The sequence below is a fragment of the Salminus brasiliensis genome, chromosome 16 (genome assembly GCF_030463535.1).
Source record: "Salminus brasiliensis chromosome 16, fSalBra1.hap2, whole genome shotgun sequence".
Lineage (NCBI taxonomy): Eukaryota > Metazoa > Chordata > Actinopteri > Characiformes > Bryconidae > Salminus > Salminus brasiliensis.
The window spans coordinates 34,843,005-34,868,230 of NC_132893.1; the positions used below are offsets into that span (position 1 = coordinate 34,843,005).

A 25,226-nucleotide genomic window follows, 5' to 3' on the forward strand; every position below is an offset into this window, starting at 1 on the left:
GTTAGGAAGCTGTTGTTATTGCAGGCAGGAGAAGTAGCTGCATCAACAACATCCAAAAGTAGCCAAGCAGCAAAAGGGCGGCCGAGCTGACCGAGCTGACCGTGCTGAGCAGCGGGTCTGAGTCGGGGAGAGTGCTCCCTCCGCACTTACAGAGTGTGAAGCTTCACTGAACAGCTGAGGAGCCGTTTGCAGCCGCTGCCCTTTTATTCTGGTCAGAAAGCAGTTTGGCTGCTTCTGGCTGGGCTCTGAATGCTGGAGGAAGCGGCAGCTGACTTTCACACGAAGCATTCGAATGGCAGTACACACAGTGTGCACTAAATATACACAGTGCAGAAGAGCGGAGGAACTAAACAGCTGGTGTAGAGGGAGGAGAGGAGCAGGGTACACGCTCAAATCCAACAGGACATGGTGACAAAGGCAAAAACAGACGCCTCTAAAATCTCCCTTTCTGTAAGTTATAACACCGGACGGGCCCTAATGCCACCATGCCTAATGCCAGGCGTGGGCTAGAGGGGTATTATAAAGCCCCCCAGCATTGAGGAGCTGTGGAGCAGTGGAGGAACTGTGTTCTCTGGAATGATGGTGGTGGAGCTCCATCCAGCACTTTTGGCATGAGTTCCTGACCTCACTGATGCTCTTGTGGGCCTGAATGCAACCAAATCCTCACAGCAATGTTCCAAAGTCTATTGTAAGTCCTTAAAATCATAAAAAGTGAGCCATTCTGACTCACGTCTTAACCGTTTATTGTGCAGATGTCTGGAAAAATCAGCCGAATTCCCCTTTACAGGGAGATGGGAGATGATTTTAGAGGAGGTACTTAAAGGGGTGATGTCGTTGGAGATGAATTCCACTGATTTTTCTGAATTTATGCTTAATTAAACAGGTAAGACGTGAACAAACTCATTCAGAGTGGGTTTGGTGTGAAACTGCCTATTCTAGAGAAACTTCGCTGAAGGGTCAGAATTAATCACAGTGGAGGAGAACGGAAGCAGACGTCTGAAGCTGTACTAAAAGCTCCTCACAGAAAGTTCTTCACCTAATGGTGATGAAGACGCTGCCTGATGCCTGAGACACTGTTCTACCAGAGTTCTGAGACAATCCTGAGCCTAAATCCATTCGTAGTGGAGGGATACGTGCAGGGCACAGCGCTCTAAGACAAAATAGTCCCCTTTTTCAGATTCTCCACGATTTTATCATCATCATCATCATCATCATTCCATGTGAAAAGTCACATACAGCTTCACTGGTGGGTTTGGATATGAAGTAAAATCGCTATATTTGTGTTGTAGTCATGGTGACTGACACCTAGTACCATCTACCAACATTGTAATGAAATCTGAGTCAGTAAGTAACTCAGTAAGTAATCTGAGTCAGTAAGTAACTCAGTAAGTAATCTGAGTCAATAAGTAAGGCAGTAGGTAATTTGAGTCAGTAAGTCAGTAAGTAATCTGAGTAAATAAGTAAGTCAGTAAGCAATCTGAGTCAATAAGTAAGTCAGTAAGTAATCTGAGTCAATAAGTAAGTCAGTAGGTAATTTGAGTCAGTAAGTCAGTAAGCAATCTGAGCCAATAAGTAAGTCAGTAAGTAATCTGAGTCAATAAGTCAGTAAGTAATCTGAGTCTGTAAATCAGTAAGTAATCTGAGTCAGTAAGTAATCTGAGTCTGTAAGTAAATCAGTAAGTAATCTGAGTCAGTAAGCAATCTGAGTCAGTAAATAAATCAGTAAGTAATCTGAGTCAATAAGTAAGTCAGTAGGTAATTTGAGTCAGTAAGTCAGTAAGTAATCTGAGTCAATAAGTAAGTCAGTAAGCAATCTGAGTCAATATGTAAGTCAGTAAGTAATCTGAGTCAATAAGTAAGTCAGTATGCAATCTGAGTCAATAAGTAAGTCAGTAAGTAATCTGAGTCAATAAGTAAGTCAGTAAGTAATCTGAGTCTGTAAATCAGTAAGTAATCTGAGTCAGTAAGTCAGTAAGTAATCTGAGTCTGTAAGTAAATCAGTAAGTAATCTGAGTCAGTAAGTAAGTCAGTAAGTAATCTGAGTCAGTAAGTCAGTAAGTAATCTGAGTCTGTAAGTAAGTCAGTAAGTAATCTGAGTCAGTAAGTAAGTCAGTAAGTAATCTGAGTCTGTAAATCAGTAAGTAATCTGAGTCTGTAAATCAGTAAGTAATCTGAGTCTGTAAGTAAGTCAGTAAGTAATCTGAGTCTGTAAATCAGTAAGTAATCTGAGTCTGTAAATCAGTAAGTAATCTGAGTCAGTAAGTAATCTGAGTCTGTAAGTCAGTAAGTAATCTGAGTCTGTAAGTCAGTAAGTAATCTGAGTCTGTAAATCAGTAAGTAATCTGAGTCTGTAAGTCAGTAAGTAATCTGAGTCAGTAAGTCAGTAAGTAATCTGAGTCAGTAAGTAATCTGAGTCTGTAAGTGAGTAAGTAATCTGAGTCAGTAAGTCAGTAAGTAATCTGAGTCTGTAAGTAATCTGAGTCTGTAAATCAGTAAGTAATCTGAGTCTGTAAATCAGTAAGTAATCTGAGTCTGTAAGTCAGTAAGTAATCTGAGTCAGTAAGTAAGTCAGTAAGTAATCTGAGTCAGTAAATCAGTAAGTAATCTGAGTCAGTAAGTAATCTGAGTCTGTAAATCAGTAAGTAATCTGAGTCTGTAAGTAAGTCAGTAAGTAATCTGAGTCAGTAAGTAAGTCAGTAAGTAATCTGAGTCAGTAAGTCAGTAAGTAATCTGAGTCAGTAAGTAATCTGAGTCTGTAAGTCAGTAAGTAATCTGAGTCAGTAAGTAATCTGAGTCAGTAAGTCAGTAAGTAATCTGAGTCAGTAAGTAATCTGAGTCTGTAAGTCAGTAAGTAATCTGAGTCAGTAAGTCAGTAAGTAATCTGAGTCAGTAAGTAAGCTGAGTCTGTAAGTCAGTAAGTAATCTGAGTCAGTAAGTCAGTAAGTAATCTGAGTCAGTAAGTCAGTAAGTAATCTGAGTCAGTAAGTAAGCTGAGTCAGTAAGTCAGTAAGTAATTTGAGTCAGTAAGTAAGCTGAGGATGTGTGCTTTCACTTCCTCTATAATGAATCACAATTTCACACTAAACCCTGTAGTGTTCTTAATAGTGAAATTATGCAGAAATTATGAACATTTTGTGAAATTTCTCTTGAGCTCCTCTTTAAAAGACTGGCTGATGTGGTGTCTGACACTGTGTGACTCACTGGTGGGCTGAGGTACGGGATATTCAGGCTTTAGGACGATGGTCACAGATTCAGTGAAAGGGGAAAAGTGTGTAAATTAGATTTTTGGTCAAGCTATCAGGTTCAGATTATGGCCCTGATCTCTCTGTGAGTGCTGTGTTTGAGAGTGTGTGTGTGTGTGTGTGTGTGTGTGTGTGTGTGTGTGTGTGTGAATGCTGTGAATGTGTGCAGCTGAGCTCGGTCTTTGACAGGGCGCTCATTTAGCAGCAGTGACAGGCCTGGGACAGGGGGAGCGTTCAGAGGCGCCTGCACAATGGAGAGGATAGAGGGATGGAGGAGGAGATGAAGGGAGGCTTTGTAGCACAGGGAGGATGAGCTCTCCTGCAGATCCGGTGGGCTCTGCGCTTCTGAACCTTTTTTCCACCCACGGGCCGTGGACCACCACAGACGTGCTTGTTTTCATGATGCCTTCTTCCTCAAAGCTCCACCTGAAGAAGAAGAAGAAGAAGAGAAACCAGCCGGTGCTGTTTAGCCAGAGGCGTTCACAGTTTCTTCAGGTGTCTGAGGCCTGTAGATCAGCCAAAAGGTGTTAATGCACTTAAGCCTGATTTCCTAAATCCTACCTGGATGCTCCTTTGTTTTTGGCACGCCTGACTCTCGGCCTCCCTGGCCTTCCGAGTGTTGTTAAGTGTTGAGGATGTGTGCTGTGCTGCACTGCCAAATAAAATAAGCAGAATAGTGTAGGTGTCTCCGGAGCATAAAGATGGGGTTCTCCGTCTACACTGAGTTGAATGAACTCATTCAAGAGTTGAACTTCCCCTCCATCACCTAGTTTATTTAATCAACAATCCATCAAAGTTAATCAGGAGCTGCTGGTGGAACTAAACACATCCATACAGTGTCTGGAGTTCACAGAGAAGATCACAATAACAGCCACTCCCTGCCACTGACTTTATGTTTATTTAGGTTTATTCTAATGTTATATAGAGTTAATTACAGGTAGACACTCTCACTGACCGCTGACTTTATGTTTATTTGGGTTTATTCTAATGTTATATAGAGTTAATTACAGGTAGACACTCTCACTGACCGCTGACTTTATGTTTATTTGGGTTTATTCTAATGTTATATAGAGTTAATTACAGGTAGACACTCTCACTGACCACTGACTTTATGTTTATTTGGGTTTATTCTAATGTTATATAGAGTTAATTACAGGTAGACACTCTCACTCGCCACTGACTTCATGTTTATTTGTGTTTATTCTAATGTTAATGTTATATAGAGTTAATTACAGGTAGACACTCTCACTGACCACTGACTTTATGTTTATTTGGGTTTATTCTAATGTTATATAGAGTTAATTACAAGTAGACACTCTCACTGACCACTGACTTTATGTTTATTTGGGTTTATTCTAATGTTATATAGAGTTAATTACAGGTAGACACGCTCACTGACCACATATTTTATGCTTATTTGGTTTTATTCTAATGTTATATAGAGTTAATTACAGGTAGACACTCTCACTGACCACATATTTTATGCTTATTTGGTTTTATTCTAATGTTATATAGAGTTAATTACAGACAGTCACTCTCACTGACCACTGACTTTATGCTTATTTGTGTTTATTCTAATGTTATATAGAGTTAATTACAGGTAGACACTCTCACTGACCACTGACTTCATGTATATTTGGGGTTATTCCAATGTTAATGTTATATAGAGTTAATTACAGGTAGACACGCTCACTGACCACATATTTTATGCTTATTTGTGTTTATTCTAATGTTATATAGAGTTAATTACAAGTAGACACTCTCACTGACCACTGACTTTATGTTTATTTGGGTTTATTCTAATGTTATATAGAGTTAATTACAGGTAGACACACTCACTGACCACATATTTTATGCTTATTTGGTTTTATTCTAATGTTATAAAGAGTTAATTACAGGTAGACACTCTCACTGAACACTGACTTTATATATATTTGGGGTTATTCCAATGTTAATGTTATATAGAGATAATTACAGGTAGACACACTCAATGACTTCATGCTTATTTGTGTTTATTCTAATGTTATATAGAGTTAATTACAGGTAGACGCTCTCACTGACACTGACTTTATGTATATTTGGGTTCAATCTAATGTTATTTAGTTTTACACTTACTGCTGAGATACTAAGTTACTGTATAGTAATATATATATATAAATTATTTTAGTTTAATTGCATTTTTTAGAATACTACATATCCACATGTAAATGTCTGTAGCTTTTCACACAGTTGGCACCCCTCTTAATAGATGTGGCTTGACCTTTATATATCTAACAGCCCCATGGTGTGTGAGATGGTCGTGAGGGGTCTGTGTAAAAGAGATAAACATGAACGATGCTGCTGAAAGAGAGGATTTCCCTGCACAGGAACCTGCAAGCTCTATCCTGTGCACCCTGGGCGGGGAAGGAGGTGGAGGGCAGATGGAGGGAGCCGGAGGTATAGGCCAGCAGGAAGCCCAGGGTCCTCCAAGATCTTCTTGAGGGTCACCACGCGTTTCCCCTTCCACACGCCCAGCTCCTCGGCCTAGAGGTGTAGCACACCGCCTGAGCCGCCCTGCTCTCCATTGTTAAAGTCGAGCAGGGCTGCTTGCGCTCATTTCCTCAGGAGCTATTTCGGACTGGCCTGCTTTTCTCCTCTCTGATATATGAGCGATTGTGTCTCCGCCGGGCCTTTCCCTCCTCATGGAGGAATTGGCTGAGGGCTTGCAGTGTTGGGTCAAAAAGTCCATGTAATTATAATTGGAATGAAAGGTGGACAGACATACGGTCACTTCACAGCTCACACTGGGGTGAAGGTGTAGAGGTCAGCATCATAAGTAAAGATAGTAATAGTAGATAAACAACCATAAACAACCAACAAATAATAATTCTGTAAGGAAAACTAGATTTTTAATCTAAAATGCTGTGTAGTTTAATCTAGTTTAGTTATTAATTAGTACTCAGAAACTGAAATAAAGCAGCAAAATGAATCTTCATGCAATGCAGTACTGTATAATGTGTATTGTCCATCCCAGCACTGGATTATACTGGGTAAAATATCCCAAACATTTATGAAAACAGCTTTTTAATGCATTTTACAACTAAAACGTTGAGTTTTGCAGTTCTTCAACACCAGTATTTATTCTGTAAGGCAACAACAGCTAGGCTACACCTTCATGTAATCCATACTGACACATCTGAGTGAATGTCATTTAAAATCATGCCTAAAATGACCTAAAGCCAAAATCTTGCATAAATTAATATTCTTAATTTTCTCCTTTTCCTAAATGCAGCCAAACAGCCACAGCATGAGTTCTGCATGGGAGTAATGAGGCTAATGCAGCCGAGGAACGATACAGGACCCCAATTAGCATTGTGCTAACTTGCTAAATTCTCACACGCTTGCCTGAGGTGTTTAGTATTGTGATTTCTGACACACTTTTATATTTAAACACATATTAAAGGCATTAATGCTTGTTTTTGGTCAATTCTGATAGCATTTGACCTCAGAAAGTTGGAGTAAGCAGCTGTAATGAAAAGCTTATGCACTGTGGCCGTCGTGTGGCCTTACGAATGCTCCCTTTGGGTCAGTGTTTGGGTCAATTATGCTACATTCCACTGTTAGCCTGCATTAGCCAACAGAAAAGAAGCAAAGCTAAGGCAACAAACATGTCTCGGCTGATTGTCTGCACTTGGGGTAACAGTGAGGACGGTGTAATGTGAAAGCTGGAGAATGGTAAAGTGTCATGGGGCAGGTGGACCTCCACCTGCCCCATGGTAGGGTGGTAGGGTGTGTTTCACAGGCCATTCAGAAGCTCCTCATTCCCCGCTATTCATATTCCTACACACACCTGGCTAATCAAAACAAGGCCTCGTCCATTCAGTGCTGCAGCCAGTGAGGGTAAAAGCCCTTATTCACCTCTAACACTAATAACTAATACTCAACAAACAGCCGCTTCCTCAGCCGCAGCCTGTAGCAGCTTTGTGCTGCATGTTTATGGATCATCAGCAGGATGGAGCAGTTTGCTGGGGTGTGGCGACGAGTGTTACAAAGAGCTGAAACTTTATAAAGGTTTAAAACTTGCTTTTTTGTTTTTATCCAGATTTTAATACTTTTAAATCACACATTTTAACCATTGCTGCATGATGTTCCATAATGACTCTTATTTTATAAAATAAAAGTCCTTAATTTTCTTTCGAGAAGACCTTTTGTGAAATAGGGTGGTCTTATTTCTGATCTGATGCCTTTCACTCGCAGCCTGTAATTCTTTAAAACATGTGCATCCATTACGAAATGGCAGAAAGTATGTGGACACCTGCTTCTCCAGGTTTTAACCATTGCTGCATGATGTTCCCTAATGACTCTTAATCAGTCAAATAAAAGTCCTGAATTTTCCTTCAAGACTTTCTTGTAAAATAAAGTGGTCCTACTTGTGATCTGAAGTAAGCCAAAAATATGTGGACACCTGCTTCTCTGTTGTTGTTTTTTTATATTTATTTATTTATTTATTATTATTATTTTTTTAATCCAAGGGATTAACTGGGAAGGCGAACCTTCCTCTTAGGAGGATTTGATTGCATTTAGCCCCAGGAGAGCACAAGAGCATCAGTGAGGTCAGGTGCTGATGCGGGGTGATTCACTTTGCCATTTCAACTCATCTCAAATGTACTGGATGGAGTTCTGTCACTTCAGAGAATCCCATAGCCCAATACTGGGGCTTTAGACCCCTCTAGCTCATGCTCAAGCTTTTAAATGGAGATTGAGAGCAGCTGAAATTACGAATAAGTGAGTGTGTCATGATAGGATGCTGCCAGTTATGAAATGGCTGTTACCATAACTGGCTACTCTGTGTGTGTAGTGCTGATATACACTATCTCCTGAGGTATGCTGGTATGAAATTGGCTCTTTCTGTGTTTCATGGGTGTAACATTTGCCCACCCGCACCCCTTCTTATCTCACATTGATATTCAGCCCAGTAAAACATTTGTATAGTGCTTTTCCCAGTAGTGAAATGGATTAGGTGGGTCAGGAGTGGACTGTAGATGTGATGGTGGGTCAGGAGTGTACTGTAGATGTGATGGTGGGTCAGGAGTGGACTGTAAATGTGATGGTGGGTCAGGAGTGGACTGTAGATGTGATGGTGGGTCAGGAGTGGACTGTAGATGTGATGGTGGGTCAGTCAGGAGTGTGTTGTAGATGTGATGGTGGGTCAGGAGCGTACTGTAGATGTGATGGTGGGTCAGGAGCGTACTGTAGATGTGATAGTGGGTCAGGAGTGTACTGTAGATGTGATGGTGGGTCAGGAGCGTACTGTAGATGTGATGGTGGGTCAGGAGCGTACTCTAGATGTGATGGTGGATCAGTCAGGAGTGTGCTGTAGATGTGATGGTGGGTCAGTCAGGAGTGTACTGTAGATGTGATGGTGGGTCAGGAGCGTACTGTACATGTGATGGTGGGTCAGGAGTGTACTGTAGATGTGATGGTGGGTCAGGAGCGTACTGTAGATGTGATGGTGGGTCAGGAGCGTACTGTAGATGTGATGGTGGATCAGGAGTGTGCTGTAGATGTGATGGTGGGTCAGGAGTGTTCTGTAGATGTGATGGTGGGTCAGTCAGGAGTGTACTGTAGATGGGATGGTGGGTCAGGAGTGTACTGTAGATGTGATGGTGGGTCAGGAGTGTGCTGTAGATGTGATGGTGGGTCAGGAGTGTGCTGTAGATGTGATGGTGGGTCAGTCAGGAGTGTGTTGTAGATGTGATGGTGGGTCAGGAGCGTACTGTAGATGTGATGGTGGGTCAGGAGCGTACTGTAGATGTGATAGTGGGTCAGGAGTGTACTGTAGATGTGATGGTGGGTCAGGAGCGTACTGTAGATGTGATGGTGGGTCAGGAGCGTACTCTAGATGTGATGGTGGATCAGTCAGGAGTGTGCTGTAGATGTGATGGTGGGTCAGTCAGGAGTGTACTGTAGATGTGATGGTGGGTCAGGAGCGTACTGTACATGTGATGGTGGGTCAGGAGTGTACTGTAGATGTGATGGTGGGTCAGGAGCGTACTGTAGATGTGATGGTGGGTCAGGAGCGTACTGTAGATGTGATGGTGGATCAGGAGTGTGCTGTAGATGTGATGGTGGGTCAGGAGTGTTCTGTAGATGTGATGGTGGGTCAGTCAGGAGTGTACTGTAGATGGGATGGTGGGTCAGGAGTGTACTGTAGATGTGATGGTGGGTCAGGAGTGTGCTGTAGATGTGATGGTGGGTCAGGAGTGTACTGTAGATGTGATGGTGGGTCAGGAGTGGACTGTAAATGTGATGGTGGGTCAGGAGTGGACTGTAGATGTGATGGTGGGTCAGGAGTGGACTGTAGATGTGATGGTGGGTCAGTCAGGAGTGTGTTGTAGATGTGATGGTGGGTCAGGAGCGTACTGTAGATGTGATGGTGGGTCAGGAGCGTACTGTAGATGTGATAGTGGGTCAGGAGTGTACTGTAGATGTGATGGTGGGTCAGGAGCGTACTGTAGATGTGATGGTGGGTCAGGAGCGTACTCTAGATGTGATGGTGGATCAGTCAGGAGTGTGCTGTAGATGTGATGGTGGGTCAGTCAGGAGTGTACTGTAGATGTGATGGTGGGTCAGGAGCGTACTGTACATGTGATGGTGGGTCAGGAGTGTACTGTAGATGTGATGGTGGGTCAGGAGCGTACTGTAGATGTGATGGTGGGTCAGGAGCGTACTGTAGATGTGATGGTGGATCAGGAGTGTGCTGTAGATGTGATGGTGGGTCAGGAGTGTTCTGTAGATGTGATGGTGGGTCAGTCAGGAGTGTACTGTAGATGGGATGGTGGGTCAGGAGTGTACTGTAGATGTGATGGTGGGTCAGGAGTGTGCTGTAGATGTGATGGTGGGTCAGGAGTGTGCTGTAGATGTGATGGTGGGTCAGGAGCGTACTGTAGATGTGATGGTGGGTCAGGAGTGTTCTGTAGATGTGATGGTGGGTCAGTCAGGAGCGTACTGTAGATGGGATGGTGGGTCAGGAGTGTACTGTAGATGTGATGGTGGGTCAGGAGTGTGCTGTAGATGTGATGGTGGGTCAGGAGTGTGCTGTAGATGTGATGGTGGGTCAGTCAGGAGCGTACTGTAGATGGGATGGTGGGTCAGGAGTGTACTGTAGATGTGATGGTGGGTCAGTCAGGAGTGTACTGTAGATGTGATGGTGGGTCAGGAGCGTACTGTACATGTGATGGTGGGTCAGGAGTGTACTGTAGATGTGATGGTGGGTCAGGAGCGTACTGTAGATGTGATGGTGGGTCAGGAGCGTACTGTAGATGTGATGGTGGATCAGGAGTGTGCTGTAGATGTGATGGTGGGTCAGGAGTGTTCTGTAGATGTGATGGTGGGTCAGTCAGGAGCGTACTGTAGATGGGATGGTGGGTCAGGAGTGTACTGTAGATGTGATGGTGGGTCAGGAGTGTGCTGTAGATGTGATGGTGGGTCAGGAGTGTGCTGTAGATGTGATGGTGGGTCAGTCAGGAGCGTACTGTAGATGGGATGGTGGGTCAGGAGTGTACTGTAGATGTGATGGTGGGTCAGGAGTGTGCTGTAGATGTGATGGTGGGTCAGGAGTGTTCTGTAGATGTGATGGTGGGTCAGTCAGGAGTGTACTGTACATGTGATCATGGGTCAGTCAGGAGTGTACTGTAGATGTGATGGTGGGTCAGGAGTGTACTGTAGATGTGATGGTGGGTCAGGAGTGTGCTGTAGATGTGATGGTGGGTCAGGAGTGTACTGTAGATGTGATGGTGGGTCAGTCAGGGGCGTACTGTAGATGTGATGGTGGGTCAGTCAGGAGTGTGCTGTAGATGTGATGGTGGGTCAGGAGTGTACTGTAGATGTGATGGTGGGTCAGTCAGGAGTGTACTGTAGATGTGATGGTGGGTCAGGAGTGGACTGTAGATGTGATGGTGGGTCAGGAGTGTGCTGTAGATGTGATGGTGGGTCAGGAGTGTACTGTAGATGTGATGGTGGGTCAGTCAGGAGTGTACTTCTACTTTATGGTGTCAAATAAAATGTGTTTGATACATTTGCCTCTTTTCACAGGTCATTAGTATTTGGACGCAGATATTCTGATGTGTTTAGGTGAGAAAGCTGGTCTGCTTTAGAACTGTATTTGATTAATAGAGCTAAACAAAACAAATAAATGATGTACAAATCATGATATGAACCAGTTTGAGATGCTTGCTTTGTGTGTGTGTTTATGTCTGTGTGAGTGAGTCAACAAAGGCACGACATTCTTTCTAAACATTAATTATAAATGGACGCTCTTGTCTTGCTTGTTATTTCCTAAGAAACACAGTCATAAACAAAGCTCTATGTGTTTCCCAGCCTCTTGGAATAAGCAGAATCTACACCAGTTTTATTTCCTACAATATTAAACTTGATTAAACTCAATTAAATCAAAACGTTGTTCCATTAGCATTTGTGCTTTTTTTCTAAAGCCAAGCTTCATTTGTTCAGGATGTGTGAGAGTGTGAGAGTGTGAGTGTGTGTGTGTGAGCGGTGATCATTAGCTAGAGTGTGTATTGTTAACTAACTGCCTTGTCTGCTTTAAAGTCTATTGTTGTGATCGTTTGTCAGCAGGGCTGTGCTGTTAGCTTAACATGGAGCTGCATTCATTAAACTCAGGTGAGCCCATCACTGAAGAACACAGTCCAGATGTGTCACTCAGTCACACACAGATAAAATACACTATATGAACCCAACAAGGTCCAAACCGGCTATTAAAAAGAGTTTATCCTGCTTTTGTTGGAGTATTTGTGAGGATTTGATTGCATTTGATAACATTCGAGTGAGATCAGGATGTTGGATGATGATCACCACCACCCCAACTCTTCATCCCCAACTGGATGGAGCTCCACCACCATCATTCCAGAGAACACAGTTCTTCCACTGCTCCACAGCTCCTCAATGCTGGGGGGCTTTATACCCCTCTACTAGCCCACGCTTGGCATTATTAGGCAGCATGGTGCCGACAGGTTCATGATGTTTACCTGCTCTAGATAGTCCTATTCTATTGGCAGTACTTCTTCTCTACAGGGACTGGAAAATCAACTGAGAATCAACATGAGGAGGCACTGCTGAGAGAAACCTCACCTCAGCAAGACAAGGAACCAGTGAGAAGAACCAAGACTCAACAGGAGAACCTCCCTTCTTTCTTTCGGAGCACACCCTAACAGAACTGAGAAAACAAGAACCAAGATATAAAAAAGTACCTTCCTAAAACATGAGAAAGAACCAGAGAGATCAACTAGGACTCAAAAGGAGAACCCCCCCCCCCCCCCAAGAGCATGAGGAAGAACCACTAAGAACAACAAGATTAAAAAGGAGAATCTCCATATGTACATAAGAAAGAACCAGTAAGATGAACCAAGACTTACATGGAGAACCTCCTTAAGAGAATGAGAAAGAACCATTGAGAGGAACCAAGACTTAAATGGAGAACCTTCTTATGAGAATGAGAAAGAACCATTGAGGGGAACCAAGACTTAAATGGGGAACCTTCTTAGGAGAATAAGAAAGAACCATTGAGAGGAACCAAGACTTAAATGGGGAACCTTTTTAGGAGAATAAGAAAGAACCATTGAGTAGAACCAATATCTAAATGGAGAACCTCCTTAAGAGATGAGAAAGAACCATTGAGAGGAACCAAGACTTAAATGGGGAACCTTCTTATGAGAATGAGAAACAACCATTGAGAGGAACCAAGAGAACCCCCCCCCCCTCCCTGGAGGATGGGAGGAACTAGTCTAGTGGGGACTAGCTATCATGATCTTATTTGCTAGCTCTTTTGCTAACTTTCAGCATCTCTTCGTTGTTGACATTTGGGATGAGGCTTTTCTTTAAGGGGTCTCTAATCCAGGTCCATTCAGCTTGTTAGCGCAGAGTAAACACAGCACCGAGTGTGACGGTGTGGCTCTTCACGACTGGAACCAAAGAACATGTGAACCTTAATCGAGCAGATCCAAACCGGGCCATTACAGTCGATTACTCTGGACGTGGATCAAAGTGTCGGTCTAGCGGCCCGTTCTCCCGCTTGACGGCTCGGTAATGGAGATTCGGAGTGGTTCGGCCTCCCTGCTGCTTCCAGCCCGGACCATCAAAGCCTGTTGGCTGTGGTGGACCTCTACAGCAGGGTCCACTCCACACTCGCTAACAGCAGCGCTGATAAGTGGAGCGCCGCGGTGTGTAGTGATGTGTATTGAGGGAGTATTGTGGCTGGGGCCGGGCCTCCAGGCGTTTCACACCATCTCACACCCCTTTCATCTGCTTCCTCTGCTACTTTCACCACCAAACAATGAACGTCACTACAGGTAATAAACAAACTCCACACACAGCGCTCCTCACCTCTCACACACGTCCTGGAAAGGGAGGGTTTTGGATTGTTAGGAGGCAGGTCTGGAAAGCTGGTTTGGGGTGAACTAGTTAAGCAGCACTCTTAATATTAATAATAAAAATAATAATAAATATTACAGTAACAATTCGCTGTAGGGTGACATTATAAAACCTTTGTGATGTCTATTATTAAGTGAGTAATGCATCAGTACATAACCGGCTGCTCATTAAATAATACAATAATAAGCACTTTTATTAGTGTATTACACTATAATATTTTATATAATCACATAAATTTAAAGTGTAGTTTATAATTTAAGACTTATTAAGTCATATATAGCTGGCAAATTACTGATCTCACCACCTACTAACAACCTCACTGTTCATTACTATGTTATTAAACAGTACATAAGGTGAATTAATCCCTTTTCAGAGCTTTTGAAGCTCTATTAAGCCAAATTAAGTGTTATAGAGCCTTATAGCGTATATAGCTGACATAATAACTCCAACTACTATCTTATTGAACACTAACTAACATTACATAATCCATGTCCAGGGCCTTTGTAATGCCACTATTAAGCCTTATTAAGCTTTATAAAGCCTTATCTAGCTGGCAGAAAACTCATTCATCCAACTACTAATTAGCTGGGTAATAAACAGTAACTGCAGTGAATTAATCCATTTATAGAGTTGTTCTAATGCTCCTATTAAGCTTTATAAAGTGTTATGTAGCTAACAAATAACTCATTAATCCAGCTGCTATTTAGTAAACTGCTTATTACCATGTCATTGAACTGTTACTAACATGACTGTCCAGAGCCTTTTTAATGTTGCTATTAAGCCTTATAAAGACATATCCAACTACTGGATCATTTAACACTTATTACTGGGGTATTAAATAGTAACTAATGTGACTTAATCACTTTCCACAGCATTTGTAATCTTAGTATTTAGCCTCATATAGCTGGCAAATAACTCATTGATCCAACAACTAATAACCTGACTGTTTATTACTGCATTAATAACCAGTAACTAATGTGATTAATCACACTGCAGTGCATTTGTAATGTTGTTAGTAAGCCTTAATAAGCCATATGTAGCCATCACTACTAATTAACTAAAAGCTTATTACTATGACATTAAATAGTAACTAATCTGATTGAACCGCCTACTAACAACATCACGGTTTATTACTATGTCATTAAACAGTAAATAAGGTTAAGTAAATGAATCCCTTTCCAGGGCCTTTGTAGTGCAATTAAGCCAGACTAAGTGTTATAAAGCCTTACATAGCTGACAAATAACTACCATTTAGTAAACTGCTTATTACTATCTTATTAAACACTAACTTACATTACGTAATCCCTGTCCAGGGCCTTTGTAATGACTATTTGCTTTTAAGCCTTATTAAGCTTCATAAAGCCTTATCTAGCTGGCAGAAAACTCCAACTACTAATTAACTGACCATTTATTACTGTATTAATAAACAGTAATTGCAGTGAATTAATCCCTTTCTATAGCCTTTGTAATGCTCCTATTAAGCTTTATAAAGTGTTATGTAGCTAATAAATAACTCATTAGTCCAGCTGCTATTTATTAAACTGCTTATTGCTGTTATTGAACTAACATGACTTAATCCCTGTCCAGAGCCTCTGTAATGCTGCTATTAATCTAACTATTGAATAATTAAATGCTTATTACTATGATATTAAACAGTAACTACTAATAACCTGTTTATTACTGCATTAAAAACAGCAACTAAGGTGAATTAATTTCCAGAGCCTTTGTGGTGTTGCTATTGAGGCCTTAAAAAGCCTCATATGCTGACAAAAAAACCTAATAATTAATCCAACTATTAATATCCTGACTGTTTATTACTGCATTAATAAACGGTAACTAATGTGATTAATCACTTTTCAGTGCTTTTTTAATGTTCTTATAAAGCATGTAAAAATGCTCAACACCACAAAAGAATGTTCTGGGCCCTGTCTCAGTCTGTGGGACGTTCTCGGGAGGCCAGTCGAGCGCAAGGCCTTATTTATTTTATATCAGAATTTGGCTTTTTTATTTATTTTTTTCAGTATGATCACAGCTGACACAGAATCCGCTCAGCATTCAGTGTGTTTTTAAACCACACCAAAGTTCAGGTTAAACTACTTTGTGCGTTTCAGCAGGTTCCAGATAGTTATCTGCACCTTATGCTTAATCTACACTACCTACTGCTTAATAATGTGGTAATAAACCGGTAATTACCCCCCCCTGGCTTGTTAAGATGTAATAAGTGCAGTACAATGTTAAAAGTATTCGATCCTTGAGGACCTTTGGAGGTTCTTTAGTTTCAAACTGTAGAGGATCCTCTTAAGGTGCTTTGAAGAACCTTGGAGAAAAGGTTTTTAGAGGAAAATGGTTCCTTGAAGGTTCCTCAAAGCACCTTAAGAGGTTCTTCCCCAGTTTCAGAATTAATAACCTCCTAAACCTATAATTTAATCAGTGTAGTACCATGTTACCAAGAATGCATTTACTTTTACTAATGAAGTACTGAAGACCACTGGAGACCACTTTTGGACGCCACCAATGTCTCTTTTACATTGTGTGAACATTTCCATGGACCAATAGACCAATAGGACCAACAGGAATGATCCAAATTCTCTCAGGAAATTCTTCTCAGGTTTTTTCCGACAGCAGGCTTGGGTCATGGGATTTTGATGGACAGGCCCTCAGTTTACTCGACTGTACAGTAAGTCTGTGATTATGCAGGAACGCGTAGTAATGAACAGTCGTAGCCGTAGGAGCTGCAGGTACTCACAGAGCACACACAGAGCCACAGGTCGAGTGTTTTGAATGCAGCGAGTTGAACACTGAAGTACTTCTCAGGTTTCCCTCTTCCGCCTGTAGACGTGTCCGTCTTTGAAAGGCCGTGAGTAAATCACCGCGCCGCAGTGGCAGGTCCAAACCATGAAATTCAGGCAACCGACGGGATCGAATGGCCGTTCCAAATCTGTTTTACGACATCTTTGAACATATCCACGGAGATTTGGTGCAGAACGTAACCAGAGACTTTTGAAAGGTATAATCCGACACCTATGGGACACAGTTCACCCTAAAATCCTGCAGCTGTTACCAAACGGACGGCCAAGGGGAAAACACTGCAGACCTCAGCTGCTGAGTACTCTACAGACCAACACAACATCTTCATTTACATCTGAAATATTAGGACCTGCTCTCACTGCAGTGTCCCCCACAGACAGACAGACAGACAGACAGATAGACATACAGACAGATAGATAGATAGATAGATAGATAGATAGATAGACAGATATATAGATATACAGACAGACAGATAGATAGATAGACAGACAGACAGATATATAGATAGACAGACAGACAGATAGATAGATAGACAGACAGACAGATATATAGATATACAGACAGACAGATAGATAGATAGACAGACAGACAGATATATAGATATACAGACAGACAGATAGATAGATAGACAGACAGACAGATATATAGATATACAGACAGACAGATAGATAGATAGACAGACAGACGGATAGATAGACAGATAGACAGACAGATAGATAGATATACAGACAGATAGATAGATAGATAGACAGACAGACAGATATATAGATAGATAGACAGACAGACGGATAGATAGACAGATAGACAGACAGATAGATAGATAGATAGATAGATAGACAGACAGACAGATAGACAGACAGACAGACAGACAGACAGACAGACAGAGAGAGATAGATAGATAGATAGATAGATAGATAGATAGATAGACAGACAGATACATAGATAGACAGATAGACAGATAGATAGATAGATAGATAGATAGACAGATAGATAGATAGATAGATAGATAGATAGATAGATAGATAGATAGATAGATAGACAGACAGATATATAGATAGACAGATAGACAGATAGATAGATAGATAGACAGACAGACAGACAGACAGACAGAGAGATAGAGAGATAGATAGATAGATAGATAGATAGATAGATAGATAGATAGACAGACAGATATATAGATAGACAGATAGACAGATAGATAGATAGACAGATAGACAGACAGATAGATAGATAGATAGATAGATAGATAGATAGATAGATAGATAGATAGATAGATACATAGATAGACAGACAGACAGAGAGATAGATAGATAGATAGACAGATACATAGATAGACAGACAGACAGAGAGATAGATAGATAGATAGACAGATAGACAGATAGATAGATAGACATATAGACAGACAGACAGATAGATAGACAGAGAGATCGATAGATAGATAGATAGATAGATAGATAGATAGATAGATAGATAGATAGATAGATAGACAGACAGACAGAGAGATAGATAGATAGATAGATAGATAGATAGATAGATAGATAGACAGACAGACAGACAGACAGACAGACAGACAGAGAGATAGATAGATAGATAGATAGATAGATAGATAGATAGATAGATAGATAGATATACAGATTCTTCCCAAAGAATCATATGAAGCACCTACACTAACCTACTTATCTACGCTAAATAGACAAAAGTATTGGGACACCTGCTCATTCAGTGTTTCCTCCGAAATCAAGGCTATTAAAAAGAGCTTCTCCTGCTTTTGTTGGAGTAACTGTCTCTACTGCCCAGAGAAGAAGACTTTCTACTAGATTTTGGAGGAGCATTGCTGTGAGGATTTGATTGCATTCAGCAAAACACAAGCAAAGTTAGTGAGGTTAGGATATTGGATGATGATGACCACCCCACCAGTTTTGGTTGTACTGGGAGGGGTTTCGGCTTGTGGAATGTGTCTTGGAGAGGTGGACGAGTCTCAGACCACCTACTGAAGTGCTTTGAGTGATGGGATTAGTATCTGGTTTAAATGACTCTTGGCTGAGTTTACACTTGCAGTTTTTGGTGGTTTGGCCTGAAACTCTAAACAGATTAAATGACCAGGTGTAAACCAGGGGCTCAAAGTAGCTGAATGCATTCATTAGAAAGGGTGTTCATAAATATTTGGACATATAGTGTATTTATACATCACACAACAACTGAAATACATCATAAATGCATTTTATGGCACCTTAATGATTTTGAAACACCAGGAAGTGTCTTGAGAAATCTGCCTTTGAAGGCCTAAAGAACTCTGAACCAGAAATGGTTCTTTTGTGGCTTCGCTTAAGGGCCTGTTTCTTGTGCCTTTATTTTTAGGGGCGTATCTTAAGAAGAAGTGATTTATTAAATAAATTGGTTCAGCCAATTAACCCACTCGTTTGTAGCTCCTCTAGCACTGGCAATGCTCCCGACACTAAGAGCGTAAGGCCTCCTCCGATACATGTGAAGCCAGACTCCGCCTCTTTTCTATCTGCTGCCGATACACCATCGCCGGGCAGCCGACACACTCAGAGGAAAGCCTCGGGTCTCCAGCTCCACCACACGTCATCCTACAGAAGTACCATTTAGGACCCAATACATAAGCCAGCCAATGTAGCTAGCATGCTACTCATTAGCCAGCCGATGTAGCTAGCATGCTACTACTTAGCCAGCAGAGCTGGCCCACCCCCTCGACTGTATTAGCTATAATGCTACTAGTTAGCCAGTTGAGCTGATCCCCCTTCAGTTGTATTAGCTAGCATGAGTTGCCGCCCCCCCCCCCCCCTCACAGTGTGTCTTATCTAGTGGCTGTTGTTTTTTTTAATTTATTTTTTTTATTTATTTGGATCCCAATTATCTGCTGATCTTGAACAAGGTTAGCTCGATAGTGGACAGCAAGTGCATGACAGCTAGCTTTACCTGTTGGTATCAGCTGTATATGCCAGTGTAGCAACAACAATATTACATTGTTTATAACATTTATTAAATAAAGTTAAATGGCAAAACTTTACCCAGATAAAAAGTTCTTAGTAATGATCAGTAAATATAAATTTTAATTTATGGGATGAGGGGACAGAGCGCCATCTACCCACCTGGAGAAACACGGCCGATTGTGCTCTCTCAGACTCCAGCTGCTGATGACGGCAAAGCGACATGGCTCGGGATTGGCAGTGCATTAGACCGCAGGGATGTTGACGTTTACACGCACATCTCCAGACAAAGACATTCTCGTCAAAACCAGCGTCTTAAACTTTCTAAAAATGTATTTTTTAATTATTTAAATGTTGAATTGAATGTCTTTTTGCATTGTTTTGTATTTGTCGATCTCCTTCCCCTGCAGTTGTGTTGTTTGTTACAGTTTGTACTGGTTGTAAACATGTTTTTTTTGCATATAAATAAACAGTATGTTCAGGTCTTCCCCTCCACACTGACCCCCGCAGCTGCTTCTGTAAGTGAGGCGTTACTGGATGTGCTTCCTGAACATTTCTCAGAGCAGCTCTGACAGATAAACAAATAAACAAACCAAAATAAACACAAAGGTGGGTACCGGGCCACACACATTCTTATGAGGGGGTGTGGTCATGGACACATGTGTCCAAACACACACACACACACACATATTTGTGTGGTCTCAGAGGGTCTTTTTGTATAACAGAAACTCCCTCCATTCTCTCAGGCTTCCGCTCCTATCTGAACTTCCACACACACACACACACACAAACACACACTCTTCAGCTCATAATCTCTGTCTCACTGCCACACACTTACAGACCCACCACTAATCTCCAGATTATACAGTTGGCCGGTTTATGAAGTGTCTTCTTATTGCAGATGTATTTCATCATTACTGGCTGCAGTCTGGACAGGAGGCGTCCTCTGGAGATTAAACAGGGACCCTAAAAACTAAAATAGCCACATTATGGTTTTCAGAAAGAGGACACTGAGGACACACAGGCGTCCACTGTGGTTAGGGAGGGATTTTGAGTAGGCCTAAGTTGTAGAACAGCATTAATGAATTAATTAATTCACTCATTAATGCACCAATCAGCCATAAGATTAGTACCACTGATGGTTCGAGCGAAAAACACTGATTGTCTTCATCTACAGAGGCTCCTGTCAAAGGGTAGAACCAAACTGTGATGTTCTAAACGTTGACTGGGTCAGAACATCTCCAGTTCACTGCTCAGAGAAATAGCTTAACGTTTAATTTTTTTCGGATGGCTTGTTGCGTAGCACTGTATTGTCCCAGCCAACACGCTCATGTCGGGCTCACATGGGTGGAACGTGGGCTAGAGTGGGTTCCAGGTTGGTTTGTACTTGCGTTGCATTTCTACTGGGACCCAGTTGTGCTTCCCAAATGTTTAGCCCACTGGGCCTCACTGTTACAGCCCACCTTCATCTCACATGGGTCCCATTTAGGCCTCATATGCAGTGTACAACCCAGATGGGGGCCATGCTTAACCCCCTCCTGGTCCCACCACTGACCCTGGTGGGCATCCATATGTGGAACTAGAGGACAAAGCATTCTGGTTCCCAGGTGGGCAACCCATCCTATATGGGCTCCACATTGACATGTCAGCAGGGGTTTGTCATTGAATAATTCATAGAAGGTCAAGTTATTGAATAAGATATTAATAACTCAATAAGTCTGTACTGTAAATGAGGAAGGTCTGTATTCTGTAGCACTGTAGTATATGCATATGTATTTAATCGCATTAATAAATAAATAATAATAATAATAATAAATCTCAATAATAATAATCTCAGTAATAAATCTTGATGAATATGGTATGCAAACATTTTAATATATGTGAAATTACAAATTTTATTGATTTTGAGGAAAGTAAATGAACAGATTCTGTACAAAGACACTTTTAAGATCATTTAAATACACAATTACTGTTTGTTGACTGAATTTGTATACTGGAAATAAATAAAAAACAAAGCTCATGTACAAAGATTATTATCACAGGTTTTATTATCAGCAAACAAACTGTGCTCTAAAGTGTGTGAAAATGTACCATAATTAACCCCTTGAACCCTAGTTTAATTATGCAGTTACTGATCATAATGCAGAAACTACTGTAAAGTGATTGGTAATCGTTTGATTTACTGTATTTTGAGTCCCACAGGGTTCTATTTTAGGGCCTATGTAACTGATATGAATTCTGGTAGTAATGCAGCTATTAGAGTGAAGAACTGAAATATGGACTTAACTGGGTTGAAGGTTTCTGAGTACGTATATATAATACAGTAATAACGGCCTGCTCCGCTGCGCCTGGGTTGCATTAAGGGTTAGTATGAGTGCCTGCTGGGTGTGGGGGTCGGAGAGATTAGCACTTTTTTGGGTAACTCCCTCCGGCTGAGATTACGTCCACCCAAAGCTCATTAGTGCAAACGTGGCTTAATGAAGGGACCGCCTTTGAGGGCCTAACGTCCCTCCGTACACTCTCATCTGCATTTGTTTGTAAATGCTTAATTAGAATAATTACCAGCTTATACCAAAACTCTGCGGATGGCTATCCGAAGTCTTTAGGGCTGCGTTTGGAGTGTGAAGGGTTGTGGGGAGAGGACAGCTTGACGTAGTGGACGTAATGGTTGTGATGCACGGGCATATTTGCTCATATTATCAGAGGAAATACCAGAAATGCTGTGATTACAACACAGGCTCAGCAAATTCCACCCGGTGCCCCTTCTCGGCTGATGTTTGGGGCCAGCTAGTGTACAAACGCAAGTAGTGGAGAGGAAATCTGCCTGTAACATGCATTTCCTCTTGGACATTTGCTTTGGTTCTGGACTGACGGAGGACAATAACCGACCTCGCTGCTGCCGGGGAAAAGGAAAACAGCGTGCCTTACCCAGTGCTGAAGACATTCCACATAGTCTACGAGGGGAAAACACACAGACGCTGCTTTTCAGTTGAAGAAATGCTTTATTCACAGAATATAGATAATTATTTACAGAGGACTTCATGGCAGTGACAGGCGCTTGGTCAGAAAACGAGAAACTCATGAAAATTACCCACACACACACACACACACACACGGACACACACACACTGCAGTATCTCATCTGTAAAAGCTGCCACCTATTAATTGGCCCGACAACATTTGTCAGTTACCATCTGTCAGTCTGATCCCCCGTCTCCTCCTGACCCCCCACCCACTCACACGCACACACCACACACTCTGAAACTCTTTAATCAAGTTGCAACACTTCTCTTCGACTGACACCACCCCCATCTCCCTCCCCAAACACCCCCACCTCCCCAGGTTTGATCCCCAGTCCATGAAGACAATCGCTAAAAGCTAAAACAGTCAGTACGAGACATCTACGTCTGACCAAGTGCTTAAGAAACGAAACAATAAAAAAAGTGTGGAGTAGATTCTAATGCACTCCAATTGCTCTTAATCTGTCCTCCCCCCCGGTCAGGCCACCCACCAGGCTCAGCCCAAGTCTCCAGAGTCCCCGGAGCAAGCCTGGGAAGTCCGCATGAGGTACGGCCTGCCAGCCTGACAGACAGACAGTCTGGTATTCTGCCTCGGAACGTCTGGAGCACAGCTGTCCGCTGCGCTCTGCTCTCTGGAGGCGCTGCCAGGCACCCGGGTGCTGAAAAGCAAGGCCCATAGCCCAGAGCCCCCGGTGCCTGACTGTCCAGAAGCTATAGGCACTCTTGCACTCTTGCGTCGAGGTCCAGGGTGCAGTCAGCAGTCAATAAAAACATCTGGCACATTGGTTCACACAGGAGAAAGCCGGTTCCTCCAGGTGTCTCAAGGTGTCCAAGATCTGTAGAGTCACCTCTAAGCCGTGAAGGCCGGAACAGAGTTTCTACAAGATCCTTGAATGAGGTCAGCCAGAGTCAAGAGTCTAGTGGTGTTTCTCCAGATGAAAAAATAGAGTTATCTTGAATTTTGTGAAGGCTTCAGCAGGGCAAAGTCAGCTGCCAGTGTCTTTCGAGAGTCTTGTGGGCGCTCCTCTCGAAAGATCTCAGGGCAGCTTCCGACTTGTCCCATAGAAAAGCCTCCACACACCCCTCTCTCACACCTTGGTGGCCAGCGACTGTGCCTCGGTCTTCTGCGAGGACAGGGAACTCGGCGGGCTCGCATGGAGTGCCTTCTTCAGGTTCAGCAGGCACAGGCACTGGGAGCGGAAGCGCAGGTCGAAGAAGGCGTAGAGGAACGGGTTCAGGCAGCTGTTGACGTAGGCCAGGCAGGTTGCATAGGGGTGCGCCAGCAGCAGGAAGCTGAGCAAGGTGCAGGAGTCTGGTGCCAGGCCCAAGTAGGACAAGGCATCCATGCTTTTCACCACGTGGAAGGGCATCCAGCAGGCTGCGAAAACCACCACCAGCGTGGTGATGATCTTCAGGAGACGCCTTTTGCGCTGGTCCTCCTTGCGCAGACTGTTGAAGTGGCGCGTCACGGTGGAGCCGATGAAGCCGTAGCACACCATCATGGCCAGAAGCGGGATGATGAAGCCCAGGGCGGTGGAGGAGATGCTCAGTCCAGCGATCCAAAAGTTCTCCTGGCCAGGCTTGGTGATCACCAGGCTGAAGTCCATGGCGCAGGAGGTGCGGTTGCTTTCTTTGTCGTACAAGGTGTTGCGGAACAGCAACGTGGGAGACGCCAGGGCCCCGGATATGATCCATATGGTGGCCAGAGATGCCCTCATGTGGCCCTGGGTGCGCAGTTGAGAGCTGGTCAGCGAGTGGACGATGGCCAGGTAGCGGTCCAAGCTCAAGCAGGTGAGGCAGAAGACGCTGGCGTACATGTTGAGCAGGACAATGTAGCTGCTGATCTTGCAGAGCGCAGCGCCGAACGGCCAGTGGTACTCTAGAGCTGTGTACACGGCCCACAGCGGCAGGGTCACTACGAAGGTCAGGTCAGCCAGTGCCAGGTTGCCGATGTAGATGTCCGCAGCTCTCCTCTTGCCCTGGGCCTTCCAAACGGTGAAGATGACAATGCCGTTGCCCGAAAGGCCCAGGATGAAGATCAGCATGTAGAGCACTGGGATGAGGGAGTAGGATGGCCCCCACTCCTCGTAGTCGCACATGCTGTTGTTCGGAGCCTCGTCGTAGTCAGGTCCGTAGTAGTCGTCCATCATGTTATCCATGGCTCTGCTTCGATTTTTCAGATCCTTACAAAAGTTTCAGCTCTGAAGTTCTCAAAGTTCTCAAATCAGCTTTATCCAGTACGAAGCACTGCGAGACAGACAGGCAGGCAGGCAGACAGTCAGTCAGTCCGACAGACAGACAGACAGCAGAGACTGTGTTCTCAGAGAGGAGTCTAAGTGTGAATGCCCTGTGAGACACACACTCTGCCTTTTTAAAGGCCAGAAGCCCCACACCCCTCTAACACCTCCCACCACCACCCCCCCCTCCAGACAATCCTCCACTCCCCTTACGCCCTCCCCCCTCCTCCTCCTCCCACTCAGACTCACACAGCCTGGTTTCCCTCCTCTCTCCACCAGTCTGTGCACAAGAGCAGAACCTGCATCTTTACTAAATAAAGGATCAGATACAGAGCTACACATTCACCCACCACAGGCTAACGAGGATTACCCCTGGAGGAAGAACAGGACAGCAACACTTTTCTACAGATACTGTTTTACAGAAATATAGAAACAAACAAACAAACAAACAAATAAATAAATAAATAAATGCTTTATTTAAATATTCCTTAAATGTCTTCTTATACACTCATGTGTCCATATATCATTGCTGCCTGGAGGAAA

The 25,226-nt window shown here is 42.9% G+C and overlaps 1 protein-coding gene across 1 annotated transcript; it reads right to left on the minus strand.

The window, feature by feature from the left end:
• Positions 1 to 22,408: 22,408 nt before the first annotated feature.
• aplnrb (apelin receptor b) lies at positions 22,409 to 24,777 on the minus strand. The gene has a single exon (XM_072658629.1). The coding sequence runs from the start codon at positions 24,603 to 24,605 to the stop codon at positions 23,535 to 23,537; it is 1,071 nt and encodes a 356-aa protein (XP_072514730.1). The 5' UTR covers positions 24,606 to 24,777; the 3' UTR covers positions 22,409 to 23,534.
• Between the last annotated feature and the right edge of the window lie 449 nt (positions 24,778 to 25,226).